The sequence below is a fragment of the Pituophis catenifer genome, unplaced genomic scaffold (assembly GCF_029215685.1).
Source record: "Pituophis catenifer annectens isolate HBS135680 unplaced genomic scaffold, rPitCat1.0.hap2 SCAF_3, whole genome shotgun sequence".
Taxonomy (NCBI): domain Eukaryota; kingdom Metazoa; phylum Chordata; class Lepidosauria; order Squamata; family Colubridae; genus Pituophis; species Pituophis catenifer.
In genome coordinates this window covers 166,066,173-166,092,707 of record NW_027256883.1, presented here as the reverse complement: position 1 = coordinate 166,092,707, position 26,535 = coordinate 166,066,173, and the positions used below count along the sequence as shown (strand labels likewise).

Here is a 26,535-nt window from a genome sequence, read left to right as displayed (position 1 = left end):
GCTTCTTTTGCAAAGATGCTTCTGGATTTTTTGGGGTAGTTTTTTGAACATTCAACCTATGTAAGAGAGGAGACCTTTGGCTCTCCCATCTATTTAAAAAGTAGGCCCATTGCCTTTTATCTCCTACTTTCTTTTCTCTTTAGGGAAGAAGTTATGCTAGCATGTAATTCATTCCTATTAGCGGTCAGCAGTGCTAATTTTGGATAGATTTGCTTCCAGTTTCTGTCCAAAATGAGGAAAACAAAGGCTGTAATTTTCTTTGGTTCCAAGGCCATGTTTTTCTCATTGTGTAGAAAGCATCCAGAATCAGGGTGCTAATTTTGTGATCTTATTCTGGGCTGTGGCTCTTACATTTAGACTGCTCTGGAATTTTAGTTGATGCCCAATTACCAGGCGAATAATAACAAGGAAAATGATTCTCAGAAAGTGAGTGATGCTAAAATATTATGAGGGTGAAATTTTTCATAGAAAACATGCTGAGTCTGTTCTGAAACATGTAGAAAGCTAATAACAGAAAAGTGCGGGGTTATGCACTCTTTGAAAAAGATTTGGAACAAATGCTTTTTACTTTGTGCTTGTTTAAGGAATCCACTTATTTAAAATGAATATAACTCTTAAAGCAGGGGTATCTGCTGATTGGAAAAGGAGGGGCTGATATAATCACTGTCAAAGCATTCACAGTGTTAAAACATGTTACAGGTTTTGGATACTTGTGCAATGTTGTGTTTATATAAAACAATGGTTCCTTTGGGAACTGAAAACATTTGCAATTCTCACTAATCGGTTAGCTTAGAATTTTCATTCTACTAAATTTCCTTCCTTCCTTTCTGGATATTGTGGTTTATTCAGAGAATTAAAATGCCAAAGCCACTTGCTAGAGTTAAATATGCAAATCTCATTATTTATGAATGGAGTTAATCTAGCTTTCTTCTTTCTTTCATAGTTTTTCAACAACAAATAGGAGCTTCCTATTCCCAATCTGCAGACTGGAACAGCCACTCAAATTAGGAACATTACTTTAGATTTAAATGTATTTGGAAAAACTATGTGACTACAGTTTGAGAATCCTCTAACCATTGTGACTAAGAGCAAAAAAAAAAAAAGTTTACATTTTTCACAGAATGAGTGTGAATTTTATTTTATTCTTTTTCCTGGCTTAGCTGATTTGAATTTCATTATTAATTTAAACAAAAATTAAAAGCATGGCATAAGAAACTAACAATTAAGATTTGTTTGTTCAATCAAATTAAAACAAAACAAAAATATTTTGCTATTAGAAATATATTATGCAACTCCAGTTCCATTTCATAATATGTCCTTGGCAAGGAAGGCTAAATGTAAGGTGTTAAAATAAATAAAATATCCCATAGGATATTTTCCAAAACCGAGAAAAAGGCTTTTACAGTAATAATACCCCTTGCAGATCATACTTTTACCTTAATATCAAATGAAGGAGTGATATTAGAAGTATATTTATGTTTCAGCTGTCCTGGTAATTGTTTCTGTATGTTTAAGGAAGGAGCCTATATGAGTTTAGGTAAATTGATGGCAAAGATAATGAAAATGTTTCGTATTTATTACATGCCTTTTTTCTTTTCTTTCAAAAATTGCTTACAGTATAAAATCCTACAGTAAATTAATTCAGTACATACTTCTTATGAAATATGAGGTTCATTTAACTAATCTTCCTATTTCTGTATTTAGCATCATACTTTCACTTTAAAAGGAAAAAAAAATATCTAAGCTCTTAGGCTGGGTTTTTTTCCCAAGACCTGTTATTTCGACTGGATTTAGTGAAGGTCTAAATTATATAGAAAGGAATGCTATATCATTAAAATAAGTTCCGAAGTGAGAGTGTCTCAATCAAAATCAAGTGATGGTATTGTATTGTGAAATAAACCAATTAAATCCATGAGATAGATTTAGAAAGCCATTTTAGAATTCCTCTATGGAACTTTCTCTATAGTCATTTGGGAAACTTTTTGTCATAATTCCATGGGCATATTTTGCTGTTATAAATACTGAGATAGTCCCTGGTCAAATTCTGTTTATGCAGAATTATATTGCAGCCCAACAGTACACTTAGGAGAAACCATTAAAGGCAGTGGTGGGATTCAAGTAATATAACAACCGGTTCTCTGCCCCAATGATTTCTTCCAACAACCAGTTTGCCAAACTGCTCAGAAAGTTAACAACCGGTTCTCCCGAAGTGGTGTGAACCGGCTGAATCCCGCCACTGATTAAAGGGTACTGATCAACCTGAAGGTCATAGATTTGCTCTTAGTCTTTGAATATTGATCCCAATACTTGAGACCTGGCAATCTTACAGCAGTACTTCTAGTGCTCAGTACTACCTCTAGTAGTAGAGGTAAGAAAGACATGGGAGGACAGATAGACTGCCCCTGCATAAATTGTAAATAGATCATCCCTCTGCAACTGGTTCACTTTCTCAAGATGAAGTTGAAAAATTGAAAAGATACAGTATGTGTATAAGGGAGGATAATATTTATTAGGTAGAAGCTTTTTGTTGTCTAGAAAGATAAGGAAGAATAAATCTCACTTTATAAGAATTTTACTATTCTTCCTTTTATCACAAAGAAGCAAGCAGCAAGAGAATGTAGGGATCAATAATTCACTGTGATTCATTGTTGGAAAATGAAAGCCTTCAAAATATTTTGCTCTGCCTACTTAATTCAAAAGTTTATGGAGGCCAAGTTCTAACAATTACCCATCTTTTTTTCCCCCAGCTTGTTTGCCGAGTTTTATTCCTCCATTTTGGAGGGAGAAGGAGGCAAGGATAAGGTGTTATGCCATATTTCTTTGTTGTTTTGTTGGGGGTAGTGGAATCATCTTCATTTTCTCTAAATAATATTTCTTCATCTCCAGATGAAGAACTTCTGGAGCTGGCTTTTACGTAATATGTACAGGAAGCCTATCTTCTTTCTTGTGCACACAGCTAAATCCTCATATTATTATTTTTTTAAAAAAATGTTGCACTATGATATCAATTATTAAAATGTACAGTTCAAAAACCAGCTTCCAAATTAAAAAAGATTTACATAATATATCAGAGCCAAAAGTGCTAAATCCCCAGAGCTGCCTGCCTTCCAGTCAGGTCTCTTCTTTATCTCTGTCCTGCATTACCTTGCTTGCATATTTCTCTTGTCTTCACATTCAGTCTTTTCTTGCCAATGCATAGGGATTAACCCAAGGTGTTGAGATGGATAGCTACAGATGCTTAACTTAGATGGCTGACTGCCTAATAAAAGGAACATTGTGGCATCCTGTAGCCAGCTTCTTGTCTCACAAAACTACTGTAGAAGCTGTTATAAGAGATAGGGGTACTTCGTGTTTTCCTTGTCTGAAGTTTTTCCTTGCCTGAGTTGCCTCTATTTATGATTGGATGCTGCAGTACAAAGATAGGAATGCTCCTGGGAAAGTCAGGTGGCCTTCTCCTTTCCCTGGACATATTGATGTCGACAGTAAGATACTATCCTGTACATGTAGTTATGCCTACACCTATGTAGAATGAAACCAACACTGATTAGAGATCAGGTTTATTCACTAAAGACAGATGGTTCCTTAAGCAACCAGGCACCACTGCATGGAATACTTAAAGCTTCTGAGTAGTCTTCAAGGTCAGCCCCATGTAGAGACCATTACAGTAATTGAGCCATGAAATGAATAAGGCACAAATGATTGTCTGAAGGGCTCTTGACTATAGATGAAGCTCTACAAAAGCTCATTGAGCAGGAGGTATGAGTCCAGGAAGAACCACCCTCCCCCAAGTTGCTCACTACTCTTGAAAGGGGAAATGCTATCTCATCCAAGGTTAATATTCCATTCCTAGATTTAGGTGGCTCTTAATGTCCATAATCCATAATCACTCAGTCTTGGTAGAATTAAGGCGCTGGGGTTGGAACTCAGTAACCTCACTTGGATTGCCTTGATCAAAAAATATAACTTTATATCAGCATATTAATGATACTGTCCCCAAATCAATGAATGACCTCACCCTGTGGTTTCACCTACATTCTTTGCACTAGCATACTGAACACCCAGAGTTGGCACTAAAGAAGTGTGAACTATGCCCATGGCTTTAAAATGGGACTGGATCTTAATATCATAATTACAATTTGTTATGTGGTTAGGAGTGCATAGTAAAAGGTACCTATCTTCTGGCAACTGGTGGTTCTTAGTTTAGTAAGGATTATTATGTAAAATATCAAAGCTATCAAAGGGGATAAATCACCAAGAATGTGTTAATTCAGAAAAGCGGGTGGAAAAAGATTAGGATATAAACTCTGGAAACAGATCCATAGAAAAGATTTTGCTTTTTTTGCACTGCAGAGGCTGATCACTTTCCATATATTATTTTGTTCTTGTCTGCAAGACAAAGTCTAATCCAACCAAAGTCATGTTTGAGAGTCTCCTGCCAAGTAAGTAAATTCCTGAATAATAGATTAAAGCTTTGGAGAGCCCAGATTTATTGATTAACCTTGTTGTAAAGTCTAGCAGCTTGATTTGACCTCACAGCCATTGCTATAGGGAAAAAACTGTTGCCTTCAGATCAAGAATTAAATTACAAATACAGACCTCCTGCAATTCCAATAAATGCTGATCAAGTTGCTAATGCCTTGCTCCAGTATCAAAACCCAGGGGTGACCCAGATAAACTGCCCGGTTGAAAAACCCAGCAAGTAGGCCAGAAAAAGCCCAGTGGTTCCTGTGATAGTTCCAGCTTAAGTCCTGCAGCTTTCTTCAAGCAGCTGTAATAGCTTCATCCCTCGGATGCTGAGGATCACCTTCCTTGCCTAATATATAGGATGAAAAGCAAATTTACTGCCTTTCTTGCTGAATGTGATCAGTACGCTTCCTGATGACTTTCCATCATCAAAAAACCATGTAGGATTTATAATGATCCTTATGAAGGAGGGAGCTGAGAAATGGATAACCCTTATCTTATTCAAAACAGAGCTTGGACTTGGACTACTGTGTTAGTTTTGTGGCATGCCTCAGAGATAAATTTGAAGATCTGGTCAAGTGAGTGGCTGCCAACCATAAGATTCTTTGCCAACAACAGGGTTAGTGTTCAGTGTGGGAGTATGCTGCTGAGTTTCAGCTGTTAGCTCAGGATGTGGGCTGGAATGAAAGAAACTTAATTGTCCAATTCATAGAGGGGATATTAGATGAAATAGGGACAAACTAATTCATCAAGGCATCTCAGAAACCACGGCAGCATTAATGAAAGTTTGCTTGAATATTGGTAGAAAACTCAAGGAAATGAAGAAGAGTATGTGCAGAAAAGAAAGACAGCTCTATTTTCTTTCCTTTTCCCCACTTTTCTGCTAAACTTTGGAAATTGAACGCAAATGAAACCCATATAAACCCAAACATATGAAGAATGGTTGCAGGAATTGGGTATGTCTAGTTTAATGAAAAGAAGGACTAGGGATGACATGATAGCAGTGTTCCAGTATCTAAGGACTGCCAAAAAGAAGAAGGGGTCAACCTATTCTCCAAAACACCTGAAGACAGCGCAAGAAGCAATGGATGGAAACTAATCAAGGAGAGAAGCAATCTAGAACTAAGAGAAATTTGCTGACTGAAAACAATAAACAAGTGGAATGGCTTGCCTTGAGAAGTTGTGGGTGCTCCATCAGTGGAGGTTTTCGAGAAGCAATTGGACAGCCATTTGTCCAGAATGGTATAGGGTCTCATGCCTCAGCAGGGGGTTCGACTAGAAGACCTCCAAGTTCCTTTCCAACTCTGTTATTCTGCTATACTGTAACCCATGTCGCTTAGAAGTAACAGAGCTTCACTATTGCCTAGGCCTATTTTTGTAAACCTGCCCACTTCATACATGAGTCCTTAGTTGCAACTCCCCTTTTAAAAGCATAGTGTTGTGACCCCAACTCCCGAGCCTGTCCTAACAGAGGAAGAGGACTCAGAAGGTGATGGGGAGGAACTGACAAGGCCTCCCTCTCCAGGACCCTCCTTTCTGGCAATGCCTCAGTTTCCATCCAAAGGCCAGGAGGAACAGCCTGGGAGGAAGGCATATCGGAGCACCAATTGATAGGGAGCGAGGATGATGAATCCTGGCTTGATCCCAGGCAGCGTTGGAGGGAGAAGCATGCGCAGCAATGGAAGAGGCGTGGGAGGGCCAGAGATTGAGTTGAGTCACGGAGCCACAACCCACCAGGAATAAAAATGAGTGGGATTGCTCTTCAGGCTTTGTAACGGACAAAGTTAAACCCTGAAAATCACATCGTGATCTCTGAAATTCGGCTTGGATATATTTTGGACTGAACATTGACTAAACTCTTGTCTCATGGATAATTTGTTGCTCCTGGAACGGACTGAAGATAAGTCCTCTTCTGCTTTATGGGAGTGAAAACGGTCTTGGCAGGCATTTGGCAGTTTGCTGCCAAAACCTTGGTCTGCCAAGAATTCTAATCTGTTTACCTAATAAAATATTGGCAGACGTACTTGGTATTACGTTTGCCTGTGTGAGGAAGGGGGACAGAACACATTGATGAAATGTACTTCTGGAGAAGGGGGCAGTTTAAATAGATGCCCTAAACATTCTAAATCTGGTTTGTTGGGAAATAGGATGGGTCTAGCATCATAAAGGTTCAGAGGCCAGAAATTATATAAAGCCAAGACATGCAGAGCTACACATCACCATTTAATCATTCTTGTTACGCTAAAGACTCAGACCATTGCTGATATACACCTGCAAGTCTTTATAGATTCTGGTACCACAAACAATTTCACTGAGACCTTTATTGCACACAAATATGATCTGCCTACTCAGTCTATCCAGCCGCAGCAAGAGATGAAATTATTTATGACCAGCTGTTTCATTCCGGATGTATCACAGAATACAATGAAACTCTACAAGTCATCATCAACAATCATCCACCAGTCTCCATCCCTCTGCAAGTACCTCTTCTTTAGGTAACTGCCAAAAATGTGGTCTAAGCTGATGTATATGGAAAGGGCAAATGGAAAGCATAGATCCTGACCCCTCATTGGTTATGTGACAAGTTTATTCCTGAAGCTCAGATTTTCTCAGATCAGCACTATGCCACATCAAAGACAGAATTAATTGCCTGAAGGAATATCTCAAGGGGAATTTATCAAAAGGTTTTATCTTCCTTTTTGCCAATGTTCCTATTTTTTTTTTTTGTCAAGAAGGTTGGCTCTCTGCACATTATCCATCATTATTGGCTCCTGAAGTCAGTTGACATTAGAGATCACTACCTTCTTTCCTTCATTTTTATCTCTTGGGTTTGCAGCAGACAATGCATATTTCACCAAATTGGATCACTTTCAAATGAAAGAGGACCATGAATATGTAACTGTCTTTAAATATATGGTAAGAGCTTTCAAATTGGTTAATACCCCACCTTTTTAAAGTTTTCCAGTCATCCTTTCCATTATATTTTGGATAACTTTTGATGTTTGTTTTATTTTGTTTACTTTATTTACCTATGTTTAAAAAAGTTTCATTTAAAGTGACTCTGGTTACTTTACATCATTCAAACTCAGAACCATAGAGGAAAGAACAAAGAAGTATATCTAGAAAAGAAACCATACCAATGATATAAAATCTTATGGGGACTCACCATCCTTCCATCCCTAGCCTTTGAGAATAACCAGGTTTTCAGTACTTTCCACAATATCACCAGAGTTGGATCTCTAGATTTCCGGGTCTACAATGTAGGTACCATAATAGATTGCAGACTTCTGATGTCCTACCAGATGACCTTGTTTAATTGAGAAGATTTTGCTAGATCTTAGCTGACCGGTGAGAAATAGAATACGTGGTCCATAAAGTAAGAAACTTTTGTGCCATGGAGAGCTTTATAGATGATAATTAGCATTTTGAATCATACCTGGAAGCTGATAGGGAGCCAGCTTGGGGAGAAGTGGTGTCACACAAGTGTACTGTAAGATGCCCATTACTGCTTGTCAGGGGCAGGTTCCAAATCCCATCGCTACTGGTTCGCTTGTGTATCCTCATGCGTGCACGTGGCGCTTCTGTGCATGCGCAGAAGTTTCCAGGCAGGTGGGCAGAGCCTCCCGCTGCCGCTGTTCTAGGTGTCCTAGTCTAGTCTAGTGACTAGGACATGAATGATTGTCCTAATCCAGGAATGGGCACAACTGGCACAATAGATTTTATCTGGGCAAAAGCCTTCTTGGCTGCAGCTGCCATCTGTTCTTCAAGCTGGAGCTGTGAATTTAGAGCCACCCCTAACTCACAACAATGAATCACGTGATTCATTTAGCACTATAGTGCTTCACTTGCCTGACTAGGTGGCTCAGTGGCTAAGACACTGAACTTGTCAATTAGAAAGGTCGGCAGTTTGGTGGTTTGAATCCCTAGTACAGGTCTCCTGCGTGAGCAGGGGGTTGGACTAGATGACCTCCAAGGTCCCTTCCAACTCTGTTACTGTTAAAAAAAACCCTTCTCAATAGTGGCAAAGAAGTTTGTAAAACTGGGCATGGCTCTCTTAAAAACTGCCTTGCTTAGTAACAGAAATTCTGGTTCCAATTATGGCCATAAGTAAGCTACTACCTGTACTGGATTATTAGGGCTACCATATTTCTTAAAAATAAAGATTGCTCCTGGAAAAAATATATTTTCTTCTGCCTTGATATCTGCCTATACTATCTGGATGTACAGCATTTTGGTCCTGATTTCACTGCACTGATCTTACCAAGTTACTAGTTTGGATAGATGACCTTTAGATAAATTTTTGTTTTCTTTATTGTGGTTTTCTGGGAACATGTACTATTTTAGCTTTTGCATGTAAATCTCTATCTCCCAGACCAAAGTCTGATGGAGAAACTCAGAAGACTAAAGACTAATGCCATTTTAGAACAAGACTCTTGCTGTTAGAAAACTAAAACAATTACTTTGACATTTCATCTATGGCTGTATTCATTTATAACTCAGTTTGTGTCCCTACTCAGGTAGTACCATTTCAGGCCACCTACAGTTATCACCTGCTCCATCCGCCAAATGCTTTCCAACTTTACCTTGATACAGTGGCTTTACATGCTTTTCAAGAACTTCAAACTGTGTTCTTGGCCTCCTTAAGAATTACCTTGTCATTATTGTCAGGAAGCCCCTCTGCCCCTTGCTGTTGGCAATTATACCTGGCTTTCTCCCCTCCATATAATCATCTTACAAAACTGGACACCAGGTTTATTGCACTTCACAGATCAGGCCTGTGACTTTTTATTTACACCTTCCAGTCACTTTGAAAATACATCAATTTTTTCTACTGTGCCCAGATTTCCCCTTGAAGTGCTAGAACTTCATAGACTTTGCAGATTAACTGTTTTCCATTGATTTCCTCCATCCACAATGAGGTCTAAACATGGGAGAATAATAGCAAGACTAGTGTTCTTGAAGAGTTCCAATAAGGAAATGGCAAACTGACATCCTGCAGACAGGAGGAGATTTTATGGCCAAAAATGGCTGCTGATTGCTGAATCCAGACTGCCAAATCACTCCAGAGAAAGAAAAGATCTTGATATCACCCATACATATTCTGAACAGTTTTTTGTGTGAGTAGAATAAATCACACAAACTGATGTGTTTCTGATTACTTGCTGGGAGTTGCAGGATTCCACTGAGCTCATTGCTGTTAATGTGGCCTCTTTCTGGGCTCAAAATTTGACCAAAACTCACTTATTAATCACGTTGGAGTTTAATTTTTTTTTTTACTGTTTTTAAAGATAAAGAGCCTTCAGAACTGCAAGTTTGATCATATTCACTGAGTTTTTCCTTCAATCCTTTAAGAAATAAGTTTCAATTACAATGTTAAGGTTTGCAAGATTTTTTTTCTGAATATACAGCAAAAGGGTGACAATTTTAGGATTTTATAAATGATTAAGGGCTAACGTGGACTTGAGTTAGAACTTTGAAATTACTATATAGAATCCTTCCTGGGGGTAACTTTCTGTATTTACACCTGGAATTGATAAGGTGACTTTCAACATTGGTCACTAGAGGGCATCAAAAGGAAATCATTACATCAATGAATGCATGAAGAAAAATGGTCATTTTTTTATGTTGTCCAACTGATCAGATGGAGAAAGATAGAGTTGCTTTAAGGTTCTGAAGTCAGATGTTAAGTTTGGGTTTCCACATGCATTGAAACACCTTTTGAAGACTTGGATTTCAAGTACTACAGACAAAGCCCTAGTGGATATGGGATGAGGAGGCTCAGAGAAAAGGATAGTGAAACAAAGAAACTGAAACGATAAAGACCATGAAAATGGGGAGTGAGATGGACATTGCATTGCTTAATCTAGAATTCAGATCAGCTCCCCACAGAAATGTTTTATATAAAAGGAGCATCATGTAAGAAGTGAGTATATGAAATCAATAATCTCTGTTTTTTACCTTTGTGTCCAGTATTTTTTCTTCTGGGAGTGTAAAATAAAGATATAATTAATTAAGAGTAATAAAACAACTATAAATTAAACGTTTCTGTAGAAAAAAGCCCTCCATGAGAGATGGAGATTATTTGAATTTCTAGTTCACATCTGGAAAATATACATATCTTGAAACATGCATTTGTAACCTTTATTTTATAGAAATCCATGCCTAAGATATAGGAAAGTAGTCAGGAAGTCATACAATTTTCATGATAGAATCTTGCTTTCCCTTTCTGCATTCATTATTACAGGACTTTTGACACCTGTTAATACAGATGCTCCCAAGGGTGATTTTTTAATTTTTTTTTGGCTTGTGTTAGTAGTTCAGCATCATGATATGGTGACTTTTTAGGGACAAGAAAAAGTAAAGGGTGAATTTGCATAGTAACGAATTAAACAGATAGTTCTTCACCTATATACTCCTAATCAGTTACTGTATATCAGAGTTCTTAAATTGAGTTGGGAGACCCTGGGAATCACAAACAACTTAAAGAGGAAACTTACAAAATTATTTTAAGGTTGAGCAGGTTTAAACATCAAATAATACAAGTTAGCATATCTTAAACTGATACACTTCAGGGCTTTTGGAATACTGTGCCCACAATGTCCACTTGGTACAAGCTGGAGACCAATATCCATTTGGTACAAGTCTAGGAGATTGTAATGTGGAGGGCATCAGTTTGGAGAAGATAGATATGCTTACATGTTGAGATTGGAATTGGTATCTCTGATTTATTCATTATTAATTTTTTTCTTTTATTCTTTTGTAATTTTACGATGTGTTTTTGTGTTTCTACTTGTGTTATATATTTATACTATATACAAATAAAGGTCAGTTTATAAGGCAGAGTATAAGCATATACAGATATAAACAAAATGTATAAGCTTCAAAGAAGAGCCCAAATAGTTACTGCACTATGTAGATTCTTTCATCCAAGCCATTTGACATTGGGCCTTTAGGCACATATAAAAAAATGAAATAGGATGTTCTTTCCAATATTAAATAAATGAAGAGTTCAGACATGCATGTTCATCTAGCTTCATAATTTGGTTCCATGTTTTTATCCTCACTAAAATTACAATTACATACAGACATAAAACCCGCAGATGAAACCACATGAAAATGTTGTTTTGGGCTATGGGAAAATTGTCCCATGCCTTTCTTTAATCTTTCAGTGTTTGTCACTTCTGTTTAAAGATTTCTCAAATCATACTATTTTCTTTATCACAGGGAGTGTGTGTGTGGCACAATCAGTCAAGATTCCCCGGGAACCCAAAGAAGGAGAATTTGATAAGATCATTCGGCGCCTTCTGGAAACATCCAATGCTCGAGCTGTCATCATATTTGCCAATGAAGATGATATCAAGTAAGAATTTAGAGATTAATACTTTAGGATCTGTGACTGAAAATTGTGAGACAAAGAAAGAAAATGTATAGAAGAATAGGGCATGCAGAAAGGGAGAAAGCTAAATATGAATCTTGTTAACGAATAAAATGGAAGGTCTGAGGTTGGCTAAGTCAAAGAACAGACAATAAAAGGACTAGTTGTACTCTTGATATAGGATATAATAACAGAATTTCAAAGCCTGCCAGAGTTTTCCTCTGCACTCTGTCTTATACTGAATAGAATCAAGATAGGGTTATCTTGAGTTTCTTTTTCACCCTCTTCTTTCCCAGAACTAAGCTGATGTTTACTTAACAGTTCTTAAATTTCTTCTTGAAGGCTATTTCCATATTCCTTCCTCAATAACAACGTATCGGGATACGTTTTCCATTGTTCCTCTGTGTTTCAAAATGGTATCGGTATCTTCTGTAGTTCTGTAAATTGATGTTTCTGAAGATATTTCCGATGGTTTGCTGTAGGTTAAATATGTATCCCCAACTTAGAAGAGGCCCATCCCTTGGCTAACAATCAGAATAGGTCCATCCTTCTTTAGTTTGGTGGTGGTGATCAAACCCTTTAGAATTGCTTAGAAGCCATAATCCTGTCCCTGGTTCATACCAGAGGTGGGTTTCAGCAGGTTCTGACCAGTTCTGGAGAACTGGTAGCAGAAATTTTGAGTAGTTTGGAGAACCGGTAGTAAAAATTCTGACTGGCCCCGCCCCCATCTATTCTCTGCCTTCCAAGTCCCAGCTGATTTGGAGGAAATGGAGATTTTGCAGTATCCTTCCCCTGGAGTGGGGTGGGAATGGAGATTTTACAGTATCCTTCCCCTGCCAAGCCACACCCACAGAACCAGTAGTAAATTTTTTTGAAACCCACCACTGGTTCATACCTCCTTGGGCTTGCATGGCATAGAAAAGATCCCTCAGAAATTTATAAATGATTTCATGAAAAAAGGTAAATTTGAGGAGGAAGTATTAATAATTATATAAAAATCTGAAGATCTAAATTCTTGGATTTTGCTTCAGGAAACATTCCACTGAAATGCTTATGGGAAGCTTGTTTTTGGTTGTACCATAAAAAAACATTCACGTTCTAAGGCATTTTAAAATATGATCTATAGATTCAGAGAAATATGATGCAAAGCAGACTGTGGCTACTTGAAATTTTCATCATCTAATCATTAGTTTGAAAAATTTAAAATACTTTTAGAAATTGGATATAATTTTGAAGCCTCTTTTTCAAAAACACTTTCCACAAAGATTAAGGTTTTGTGAGGAAATTTTGAAGTCAAGCTTCCATAGAATTTATCTTTAGTAATTAAAAAGGATACTTTTAATATTCTCTGGTAGTCACTAGAAAGCAAATATGGCTTTTTCCAATGAAGTAACTATAACACAAAATGAAAAACTGAAGGCACACAATCCTCTGATTTAGTTCTTTAGATCTTGCAGTTCTGAGTTGCACCTCATCTTGCAACTATCTAATTTATTAATCAACAAATGTTGGCAAATATAAGTAAATTGACATTTTCAATCAGTTTACATCAAACTGTTTAGGGTTTTTGTGAAGCTCTTAAAAATATTGTATGTTATTTCCTTCCACCAAAATCAGGGGATTTACTTTGCAGCATAAATGACAAGTATCTTTAAACAGAGATTTATAAACATTTGCCTATATGAAAATAAGCAGTAAACTGGAGAATTGCACTCTGGTGGCAATAGTTTACATGCATCTGGAAAATTCCTATTTTTCAGGCAATGGTAAACATGTACTACTGAGCCAGATTTGATTTCTTAGGATTGATTCACATGATTCATGCATGTATTTCTGGCTCCAAAACATAAGAGCTGTTGTGATTCTCAAACCTGCATATATACTATATTTTTTCAATCTTCTCAAATGGACATACATGCCTATTTTCTAGATTACCTTCTATCTTGTAATTCTAAACATTATAGTTGCATAGTTACCATGATAAACTGAAAGTTCACCCCAAACTGGTGGTCTCCCAATGTCATGGTGATGATTGGAGTATTAGTACAACTATGAGACAGTCTGAGAAGGCTGGAAAAGGAATGGAGAGGAGACCTTTAGTATATTATATATTTCCCATCATACTAGCATTAAAGATACGTTACTGAAATCTGTGTAGTTCTCAGATCCTTGATTCCACCTAGTTTCATGGGGTTTGGCACCGGTCTCATCAATTGTAAAATCTCATTTATAGCAAGTTAATTATGGCAAATCATTCAAAAAGATTTGCTACCTGGCTTGAGTCACCTTTTCTGAAACTAGCTGCCAATAATCCATCTTCTATGTCTGGATTTTTGTATCTATTTTGCCTTCCAGTCTTTTCCAAGCTCACCCACAATCTCCCATCACAATACTGTATATGGAAAAAGCTCCTTTTATTTAAGAGTGAGTTTGCATCTATCGGTTAGCACAAGAGAGTTTAGGAGATGAACCAGTTGCTGCGCTCATAAAACCTATGTGATTTTGTATGTGTGAGTGTGACTTTGTGTCTGCCCAAGATGCAATAGTAAATTATATGTAAATTGTGGGAAGTTCATGTATTATGTGGATATAAGGAAACAATGGAGAAGGTGCAAGTTGGGTTCTGTGCCTTAGTCCAGAGTTGTATTGCTGTATATGCTGCAAATATAGTTAGGCTGCCATTTTGTGAGGTGGGGGAGTGAGTTAGAGCTCCATGCAAGAAATCTATAGCTCTTCCTCAATATGACTTTCTCGGTAGGCTGGGATTGCATCCCACATAATTTCTTTGTGACTTTTATATATACATAGCCATTTCCCCTGTTGCCTTTATTTGCCCAGATTTTTTTTTATTTAAAACATCACAGACTCAATGTAAAGCAATAAAGAGCTGTGTTAATTCATGAAATAAAAATAAATCTTAAAATCCATAGCTGGACAATAACTTTATTTCTTTGTTTATTTAGGTGTCTTGCATGAATGACTTTAAGTGGCTTACAACCAATGCCCTGCAAAAGGGAATGATTTTAATCTGCTTCCTAAAGCATAAAAAAGCAGAAGCTAGCCTCATTTCAGGAAATGAAATGTTACCAAATGCTACTGTTGAGAATATCATTCTCCAGATTTCCCCTTCCATGTCTCTAGAGATAAATGTCCTGTCTTGGTTAGATTGTATAATTGAACAAATTCTACCCAGAGAAGGTGCTGCCAAATATAACAAGGGCCCAAGCTGCATAATAGCTTTACTGTATGGGTTATAATCAGCATCTTGAACTGAACCCAGGAGACTATTGGCAACTGGTTCTGCTTTTATAAAATATGTGTTATTCTGATGAACTCTGAGTAGGCCTGACCATCAGGCAAATAGTTATGTTCTGTGCCAGCAGTTATTGCAGTAGTTATTAAGATCAACCAAAATGAGAAGCGTATCTGGTCCCGTTTCCAATTTAGTGAGTCATTGCTTGCTAATTTTATTCTTCTCACATTCCAACATTCCCTCAACTGTGAAGTTAAATGGATAGCCTTGGACAAATCTCTCATTCCCACCCCCACAATTTTGGTCACATGAGTATAGGAACATATGTATCACTCTGAGCTGCTGACAGTGAAATCAGTCCAATATAATAAATGCCTGATTCCCATGATAATTCACGGCCTATTTGCTGTGGCTGAATCTCTAATCACTTGTCATCAGGTATACCATCCAGGAATCATTCCTGAGAAAGGGAGCAAAACTTTAGGAGTATCATTGATGCCACATGTTTGGGTTGTTCAGTTCTATAACGCTTTTTGTTGTGCAATTTAGTGTACACCAGTTTAACAATGCCAAGAACAATATCTCATTTTGGCAGCTGTTGAGGCCTGTTCATAGCATCAGTTAAACTTCTGTGAAATCTGATCATCTAAACCAAGGGTGTCAAACTCAATTTCATTGAGGGCCTCATCAGGGTTGTGTTTGACCTCGGGGGCCTGGGGTGGGCATAGCCAGGATGGGCATGCCAGCTCGACATCACTTGTATTGGGGACACCTGTGGGGGCCCAATCACTCTGCCAGTGAAAACAGGCTCCCGAGCTCTGTCTCCAGCTGCAACAGCCTCCTGCAACCCTCTGCCAGCAAAAAGAGCTTGGGGCCCCTCCATGCAACCCTTCCGAGCTCCTTTTTCGCTGGCAGAAGCACAGCAGGCCAGTCCTTTGTTGTTTCCAGGGTGGCCCCGCAGGCCAGATCTAAGCACCTGCAGGCCAGATCCAGCCCCTGGGCCTTAAGTTTGACACCCTGATCTAAACTAACTGATGAATTAAAATAAAGTAGTAATGAAATTTTCCTGCATCTCAGGAGGTTGAGACATCATTCTGTATACCAAGATGCATGTAAATATTCATAGTTAATGCTGCTCAGTGTCAACCGCTCTAGGTAGATCAGGTCAGAAAATCAACTCCACGGGAAGGCTAAAACTGCTTTTATTAAAACTGGCTATAATAATAGAATCCTTGCAAATCTGATTGTGCTGTACTTGCTCCCCTACTCATACTCCAGTGAATCAGGGAGGCATCTGCCTGAGTCACTTCCAAATATTGTCTTGCCACTCAGGACTTTAGAAGTGTTTAAGATCCTTTTGCCTAGGTAATCATTCTTGCATATTTCCATAATTTTTCTTGCTCTCTACACCAATGACCATAATAAGGTTACTAATATTCACATTTTGAGAAAATGTACTTTAGCATGCATATTTTGAAAGCAAATACATTCCATATCTTTTTAAAATATGCATTTGTAAATGGGTGAAAGTGCCTATTTAATAAGTGTGAACACATTTGAAAAGTTTTGGCATATGATGCTCAACATTGCTATTGACCATATAGGCTAGTGTTGATGGGATATAAAGTTAAAAATATCTGGAGGCCACCAGATTTCAGAGTAACAGAATAATAGAGTTGGAAGGGACCTTGGAGGTCTTCTAGTCCAACCTGCTGCTCTGGTTGGACTAGAAGACCTATATCATTCTGGACAAATGGCTGTCCAATCTCTTCTTGAAAACCTCCAGTGATGGAGCACCCACAACTTCCAAAAGCAAGCCATTCCACTGATTTATTGTTTTCACTGTTGGGAAATTTCTCCTTAGTTCTAGGTTGCTTCTCTCCTTGATTATTTTCCATCTATTGCTTCTTGTCCTGCCCTCAGGTGCTTTGGAGAATAGGCTGACCCTCCTCTTCTTTGTGGCAGCCTCTTAGATATTGGAATACTGCTATCGTATCACCCTTAGTCCTCCTTTTCATTAAAGTAGACATACTCAATTCCTGCAACCGTTCTTTGTATGTTTTAGCTTCCAGTCCCCTGATCATATTTGCCATCTTCTCAACGTCTTTTTTCTTATCAGTGTGATATACATTTGATCATATGGATGCACATTAATTACCTAATTTTGCCTATAGTCTCCAAATTATTTGGGACAACATTTCCAAAAATTTCTAGTCATCATGGCTAATGATGGCTATTAATTCTATAATTTGCTAATTGCAGGGTAATCTATAAACCTGTGACTTTAGGAATCTCAGTACTTACTGTAACACACACACACATCTAATCTTTTTGTAAAAAAATAATTTATTTTCTTCTTAGACCAAATTCGTTCCTTCACATTATTATAGTGATGAGTATTTTACCATAACTTTCATCAGTGTATTAGTTATTTTCAGATAAACTTACTTTTTTAAACTTAAAAAGTATATTTACAGTGGGATAGATGGTCCAGAGGAATTTGAATGACCTTTAAAAAACCTAGGAAAATGTTGCTTGTTTGAATGTAGGCTTCATGAAATTAACACAAACAGCTCCTCTCAATAGATTAATTGAATAGTAATTGTTTGCAAATTGAGTATGAGCCAGCAGTTGACATGGGGAGTGGGGGGGGAGGGGGAGAGGCAAAAAGAATTTAGGCTTCATCCACAAAGGATGAGAAGGAATTTTTCTACTGAATTCTGTTTTGGCCAGATCCATCCTCCACTACTCTCCAGATTTAGGCACCATACTTTACGAAGGACTCAATGAAATTGGGACAAATTCAAAGGGAATAAAGAGAACTTTGGGGATAGGAACTAAAAAGAAATGAAGGAATATGTGATGAGGATGCTGAGGAAATATAATAGCACTGTTTGAATATCTGAAAGGATGTCACAGAGAAAAAAACCCCAAGACCTGATTGCTAGCATTCCTGAGTGCTGGACACAACACTCCATAAATAACAATAATGTTATTTAAGTTATAGGAATGCAGATTTGCACAATTTAAGAAACTTCCTATCAATAAGAATAATTTGGCAAACAAATCTAATTACTTAGTAAGGTGCTAGTTCCCCATTATTGGTTATGTTTAAATAGCATTTGGGCCGCTATCTGTCTGAGAGTCTTTATTTGGATTCCTATACTGACAGTTACATTTTACGATATAAACTGCCTCTTCCAATTCTTTGAATTTGTGATTCTATTGTTCTAATAAGGGAATCACTACACATAGTTTATGGTAATACTTAAATTGTATATAATTCTTGGGCTGTTACAGGTGTTTTCACTTTTAATTTGTCCATTAGTTCCAGGGATAGCTACTAGACGATGGTCCTTATCCTTGAACATTTCAGTTCAATTTGTTCCACTGCTCTATTAAATGACCTTGAGAAATTATCTTTCTCTTCTTTGCCTTTCTCTTTCTCATAATGATGACAATAAAAGTTTTTCAGGCTGTGCAACAGCTATTATTAAGTGTTGCCACAGAACACAATGGCATTTTGAGGTCTTGAGATAGATAGAACTGTGGTATAAAAATGAAACATGGTGGAAAGCTCACTCTCAAAATGACAAACAACTGGGGAGGATCCAGTAATCATTTTACTATTTCTAAAGCTAGAAAGTAGCAGGAAGTCATTGGTCTCTTGAAGAACAAGAGTTCCAGGGTTACATAGATCTTATATAGAATATTGATCAAAGATATTTTAAGCATATCCACATTATGTAGAGACCCCAGAGAATTAGTTTACAACTGATAAGGATGCAAGATAAGAAAGAAGACACAGTATTATTCAAAGTGCAAAGACTTTACAGTAACATTCTTTGAAATATAGCATAGCAGCTTTGATATATGGGAGGTGCCAAGACTTTAATTGTTATTCTAACAAGCTGATCCCATACTTAACTGCAGAAAAGAGAAGAGATAAGGAAGCAGTCACTGCAACATCCTTGAATCTGTTACATTTCACCAAAGACATAAATTCTATGGGTATTTGGAGTCCTTGGCAGAACATTGACATAACTATAAAATATCCTCAACTAAATAAATGACCAAAAAATACATTGCAAAGAATTGCATACGGTATTATAAAGTTAGCTACTGCTTTAATAAGGATAACAGCTTTTTTTTGGTTTTTGTTTCAATTCTATTTCATTCCTCCATAGGGTAAACTTGACTTTGATGCTAATTTGCTCCATGCTATTTGCTATCATTGCATGCTGTTTACTGTCATCTGCCTTTCTTATCATGATCACTACTGTGTTTTCTGCTTCCTCCTTTCAAAAGCACTTGCTGTTTCTCTATGGCTCCAAGGGCTACCTGTCATTCAGTTTTGTTACCTCTACTCTCTTAATCACTTTTTAATCAAGTTTGTTATTGACAAAGCATCCATTGATCCACTGGACACCCTTTTCATTTATTTTCCTGCTAAGGGCTTATTTAAAACCAGCCAAATATACTTGCTCTTCAGTTTGGTGGCTCTAAACTGTGTAGCGAGTTCATCCCTGCTTGTTTTAGTTGTAACTCTGCCTTCCAAGTGTACTCCTGGTTGCTTAGGATGGAGACTCTCAAAGATTTTTTTTTTTTGAGGCAGGAGAGGTTCTTAACATTCAGAGAATGAAGAATGTTGCAGATCTCCAGGCACATTTTGACATCTGCTTATTTAGTGAGCAAATAATACAGTTGTAAGTCATCTTATTCCAGTAATGTTAAAATGAATTATGGAATCATATGTCTGGTTGATTTAAAAAAAAATGAAAAAAAAATGAAAAATGGTCATTGATCAAATAATATAGAATCATCAATCAGCCTTGACTATATAATGATCCATTTTGCTAGAACATTCCTGAGGCAGCCACAATCCCTCCGGCCATTCTTGAGAAGGGGAAGGACTACCAAATTGCTTCTGCTTATATACTTAATGAGAATATATGGAATCGCTTCTTCCGACTCTTTTTCTTATCAGGGTAATATCTAATTAATTGTGTTGCTTTGAAGACAGAGAAACCCCCAAAGATACTGTATTAACATGTTTTAAAATCACAGAGTTGCACATACTGCTATGCTAAAAATTTCTGCTGCATATTTTCAATATTATTGGAAGAAAAATAAATGGCTTTTGATTCTCTCACATATATTCCCCCCCCCCATGAGGAGGTGGTGTGGATGTTTTATAAGGGTTTATATCATTTCTCCCAACACCTTTCTCCAGCAGCCTTCCTGTCTTCCCACATTTTTATTCAAGTTCATAGAAAGACAATATACTGCAGGTCCTCCCACAGAGGAAATTTACCAGTATATCAACAACTGTATTCTGTCACTTTGCAAAAAAAAAGTTCAAAATGCTACTCATATAAATGCTAAAGGCTTTCTAAAGCTTCTTGAGAATGAGGTAGAAAAATGGGACAATTTTTGCAAAGGCTGAAAACTTTTGAGAAACTTTAAGAAAGCCTTTAGCATAACATTTTCACTGAAGTTATCTTGGCTCTTGTTACTGAGCTCTGATATAATTTCTGCCTAATTTTTCACTGCTTAAAATTATGTGGCTCAAAGATGATAATAATATAATAGGCAAAGTATCTTTGTACCTCTTCCCTCTCTCATTTTCAAGGAGTTTTTGATAGCTTATGTTAATGATTTTATTACAAAAGCAGTAATGCTAAATTGTGAAATCCTGAAGTAAGGCTGCAATCCTTTATAATAGTTACGTTCCATTGAACTATACAGTGGTTTCCAGTGAACTGGGAGAAACATTTCCTCTTCTAAACTTTCAAAATCTAATCTCAGTTCTTTGGAACAAACCTTGGGCACATGGGGATTGATGAAAGTTGGAGAAGAAAGATACCCTATTATAAACTTATGACGGATTTCATCTACAAGGCCCGGTATAAACCTCACTGAACTAAGTGTGTGTCATAATTTTGGTGAATACTTGCACAGGATTATGTCCCAAGGTGGAAGAGCTGCAATTCAAATGTAGAGCAGATGCTTTCATGTAGATCTCAGATCCAGTTGCAGCCTCTCCAGTCTGCTGTGTCCCTGTCCAACAGACTGGTAGTTTGGATTCTGTTAGATTCCAAAACAATGATCACTATATGAGCAGGTAAGCCTTTATTCCAAGGCAGAATAAAAAAGTAGCATAATAGCAAATTAACATGAGACAGTTGTCACAGAATAGCCAAGAATGTAACATAACACAAGACAAGGAGCAAAGACTGTTCAAGAATAGAAATATGCAAAGAAAAGAAGACCTTACACCCTTCTGGCAATCATGGAATCCCAAAGAGATGATGGTGGGTGGATCACTTCAAAACCAGAAAATATTCAGCATTCTCCTGTTTAATTCTGTTCCATTCCATGTGGGAGGGGGTATTGACTAGCTTATATAGGTTCTGAATCATCATTACTCACACTCTTTTTTAATTGCTTCATTTCACTGGAATTTGCCAAGGGCAAAGTTCATCTTCTCTTGTATTTTTTTGTATTTTGTATTTTATTGAATTTATATACCGCCCTACTCCCAAAGGACTCAGGGCGGTGAACAGCCATAGAATAAAACATATAAATACAAAATTTAAAATAAAATAAAACAAATTAAATAATTTGGCTGAACAAATTTAAAACCCCAATAATTTAAAAACAAATTTAAAATTTCCATTTAAAAAGGGGAAAGACTTAGATCAGGCCAGCTTGATGAAATAAGAAAGTCTTGAGCATGCGATGGAAGGTACGCAGATCCGGGATCCTCCGTATCTCCGGGGGGAGCTCGTACTTATACTTGGAATCCTTTGTTTAATTCTACCATAATTGAGATGATCAAGGTTAAGGAGTAGTTTGATAGTTAAGACATCAGCCTAGAAACCAAGAGATCATGAGCTCTAGTCCTGCCTTAAACATGAAGCCACTTGGTGACCCTGTCGCTCTCTCTCTCTCAGTTCTAGGATGCAGGCAATGGCAAACCACTACTGAAATCTTGCCAAGAAAACTGCAAAGACTTATCCAGGCACTTGTCAGGAGACAAGACTGACTGGAAGGCGCCATAACAATATTAATAATAAATGGCAATGAGACCATCTCGAAGTTAACAAGTATCTGTTTCCCATAATTTTTAGATTGAAAATGAGATGTTCACCAAGAACATGGCAAAATAAAATAATCCAAGTATACTCTTTAGTGACTAAAATAAATAAATGTTTAATTCTGTTTTACAGGTAGCCCTCATTTAATGACCATAATGAATCCAGAATTTCCATCATACGTCCTTGTGATTATTAAGCAGGTCACCACATGACCTGACTTGATTTTACAACCATTGTAAAGTGAATCACCATGATTGTTAAGTGAATCATGTGATTGTTAAATGAGTCATATGATTATTAAGTGAATCCATTCTCCCAGAGGAAAACATCAAAAAATGCCACAAATTGTGGCCATGTGGTGATGAGACACTGTAATTAGCTGCCAAGTGTCCAAAATGCTATCATATGACTATGGGAAGGGAGTAATCAGTATGTTTTTGGAGGTACATTGTAACTTTGAGCAGTCGTCAAATGAAGACTATCTGTACATCCTCAATCATTAAAAGGAATAAAATTCTAGATACCAAGCAAAAGAAGTGCATATCACATATTCCGTTCCTCCTCTGTTCAAACCCTTCCAAATCCTGGTGAAACAACTAGAACCATTACCTATCCCATTAATCTGACAGGTAGTTCCCAGTTAGAAGTACAAAAAGTTGACTGGATGTGAAGTAGTTTTCTATCTTCCTGTACCCAAAATCTTTTAAGTAGCTTTTTGGTCATGATGGAGCCATAAACTGTTATTGGTAACAGTAAAAATTCAATTAATAAATCTCTGGACATTGAGAGAGGAGATATGACTCTTCTTTTTTCAATTTTCAGAAGGCTTTTATTTATTTATTTAGGAAATTTATATTCCTAAATAATGCGCCTATTTGCATATGGTGACTTGAGGCAGCTTACAAGAATATAAAAACCTCATATAAAAAACAATAAAACTAATAAAAGAGAGAATCATATAAAAAATGAATAATATAATATAATATAATATAATAAAATAACCCTCCACCCCCCGCCCTGGCAACAACACATCACACAAGCCATTTAATGGGTTCAATCCAGGGGTGAAATGCTCCCGGTTCGGACTGGATCACCCGATCCGGTAGCAATGGCAGCGGGTGGTTTGGAGAACCGGTAGCAAAAATCCCTGCGTGCACCCCCCCCCCCCATGCCCAGCTGAGCGGCACGATCATCAGAGGCTTTTTTTTTTACTTTTAAAAGCATTTTTTCTACAACCTCTTCGGCCGAGTTAAAAAAAAAAAGCCTCTGATGATCATGCAGCTCAGCTGGGATCGTCAAAGGCTTTTAAAAGCATTTTTCCACCGAAGAGGTTGTAGAAAAAATGCTTTTAAAAGTTAAAAATAAAAAGTTGGCCACGCCTACCCAGTGACATTACCCCCCCCACCAGGCTACCGGTAGTAACAAATTTTACATTTCACCACTGGTTCAATCCCGTTCTGGGTTCCCCAGGCCCACTGGCAGAACCAGATCTTCAGTGCCTTCTGGAAGAGTGTTAGAGTGGGGCCCATTCTAATCTCTGGGGGAATGATGTTCCAGAGAGAGGGAGCCACCATGGAGAAGGCCATTCTTCTGGGTGCCCCCCTAGGAGATGGGACCCGCAACATTCCTTGCCTCCCCACTCTTGTGAGTCAGGTAGATGTAACCGGCAAGAGATGGTCCCTCAGATAATAGTATCAGCCATTATATCCATCTGGATTACTGTACTGAAAGTTTTGAGAATGGGAGATACTATTATTTGGAGACAGTTTCTGCTCTGGTATATGGTCCCTCCATTTGATCTCCATTGCTTTTTAATATCTGAATACCTCCAATTATGGAGGTTTGGAGCAGGATGTCAATACATAGATGTATCCAGACCTATTTCTCTGAAACAACTTTAGATAATAGAGTGGTTCTCTTGAATATCTACCAGCAATTGATAATGAATTGAACTTGGTGGGTTCATATATTGAATTTGGAATCAAACAAGCTGAAGATGTTCTTTGTGAGGGTCCATAATTCCAGAGTCAGGGTAGATTTTGTTCCGAATGGAATTACACTTTTACGAAGGAGCAGATATACAGTTTTGGAGTATTTCTCAATTTTCATCTCTCTCCAATCTCTCTCCAAGTGAGGCAACAGCTAGAGATACTTTTCATTGGCTTCAAGTGATATGCCAACTCCTTTCCTTCTTGGAAGAAAATGATCTTAAAACAGTCATGCATATTCTGGTAATCTAAGTTTAAACAATTATGGGACTGCCTGTATGTCTAATCCAGAAATTTGAGTTGGCACAGAATTCAGCTGCCAGGTTATCCTTTGGAAAATCACATTACACTTGTGCTAAAAGCATTGTAGAATCAATCACTTTGTTTCAGATGAAATTCAAAGTGTTGATTATTATATTTAAAACCATCTATAGCTTGGGTTCAAGGCACAAGACAACATCTCTTGGATTACCCCTCCCTACTTGTTGAAAGCATCTGAGGAAGTTAAATTAAAGCTGCTTTAGGCAACCAGGGATCACGCCTTGTCTGTAGTCACCCAAATTCTTTAGAATTAACTCTCTGTTGAATTGTGGAGCTTAAGTCACTTTTTAAAAAGTCTTATGACATGGTTTGAATTGTTTATTTTGTTTACACTATTTTTTTTATTTTGTTTTTGTTTACATTATTATTCTAGCAGAGTTTTTATTTTAGGTTTTAAGTTTTTACTATAAGTTGTTGAGACTTCAGTAATTGTCAGTATAATAATTTTAATAAATAATAACTAAATAAAATTTCTCCCAGCTATTGCAATGAAATCAAGAGCTCGTGTTGGGTTTACTAGTTATTGGGCTTGGCAGCAATTTCAGAAATTGGAATAGGTTGTGCAGACTAAATTAAAAATGGGATTATCTGGTGAAGCGGAATGGAACAGGTAATCAGAGAACATTATACCATCATTTCAGGTGATATTGGAACAAAGATGCTAGGTAAAAATAGTGAAATTACATTTTACTTCAATCCTGTAAATTCTCCTAAATCCTTATGCCATACCTCCCAGAGTTTAGTTATAAATAGGATGTATATTATGGAGGCTAAAAGAGTTGTAGAACATCAAATTGCTGCTAAATACATGGCCTCACTAACTTTTGTATATTTGATCCTGATTGTCCAGCATTCATTGACTCTTTAAATGCACACCCCATATTTTCAAGAAATGCAAAATAAAGGCTCACTGGATAATCAGTTTGTGAGCTATAGTCTGCAAAGATATGGTCTGATTTGGTTATGCTTGCTTTGAAGGTGTTAAAGGTGTTGAAGGTGTTGAAGGAGAATCCAGATTCGGATTTCTATGTCTATCCATAGATTTAATGTGGTGCAGAGAAATAAATATGGCAAATAGCACTTAGTGCTGTGAAAATTAGTAACTGAATAGGTTACTTCTGGATATGACTGGACATGCCAAGTTAATTTTATTTGCAATTGATATAGTGAGCACAATGTGGGTGCTTCCTGTCTTGCCAATTTGACACAGTGCCTGCATCAGTTTAAATATAAAACCCCTGATGATCACATAAACTGTTTTTTGCTTTTGTCTCTCCAGGAATGTGTTGATGGCAGCAAAGCGAGCCAATCAGACTGGGCACTTCATCTGGATGGGTTCTGACAGCTGGGGTTCCAAAATTGCCCCCGTGAGAGATGTGGAAGAGATTGCAGAAGGATCTGTCACCATCTTGCCCAAGAGGGCATCTGTTAGAGGTAAGCCTAGACATTTTCAAGAGCTTTAGCTTGTTCTTTGAATTTGGTAAGTGTATAAAAATAAAAATCTGTTATCATTATTCTTAGCTTGTAACATTCATTCAGATGTCATCCATGCTTTTTGATGATTATGGAAAGAAGCTTATCTTGATTTGGGGTACCCTAAAGGCCTTATTCCTTGAATGTCCATTATTTTCCTTGAATTTTGCTCTGCTGAAACTTATATCTAAACAACTGCTTGTTTAGCAACAACTGATGTATGTCTTGCTTATGATCAAACTGCTGGCTGAAAAGGTATCTCAATCTGTTGAAAAATGACAGTAGGTGCTCTGAGGTAAAGTGGATAGTTTCATGCTTATGAAGCCTATATTGCTTTATATTAAAACTTCAGTATCATCAGTCATGTGTGGCCAAAGCAGTGGCTCAGGAGTTAGTCTCACATTTAGGGAGTAGCAAGCTTCTGAGTATATACTTAGGCCATCAGAACTAAAATTATAATCCTTTTATACAAAAAATGCAAAACCAACTCATCTCCTACCCTCCAGCATTCTTTATTCCAGCAACCAAATTCCATTTTAGTTGCTGTGACTATTAAACAAT

At 37.3% G+C, this 26,535-nt stretch overlaps 1 protein-coding gene across 1 annotated transcript in view; it reads left to right on the top strand.

Annotated features, from left to right (window-relative positions):
- Positions 1–26,535, top strand: part of GRM4 (glutamate metabotropic receptor 4) — a 294,677-nt gene that overhangs the window by 176,570 nt on the left and 91,572 nt on the right. Inside the window, exons 3-4 of the mRNA XM_070939707.1 lie at positions 11,689–11,824; positions 25,781–25,935. Of these exons, the coding sequence (XP_070795808.1) occupies positions 11,689–11,824; positions 25,781–25,935 (291 nt within the window). The remainder of the gene's footprint in view (positions 1–11,688; positions 11,825–25,780; positions 25,936–26,535) is intronic.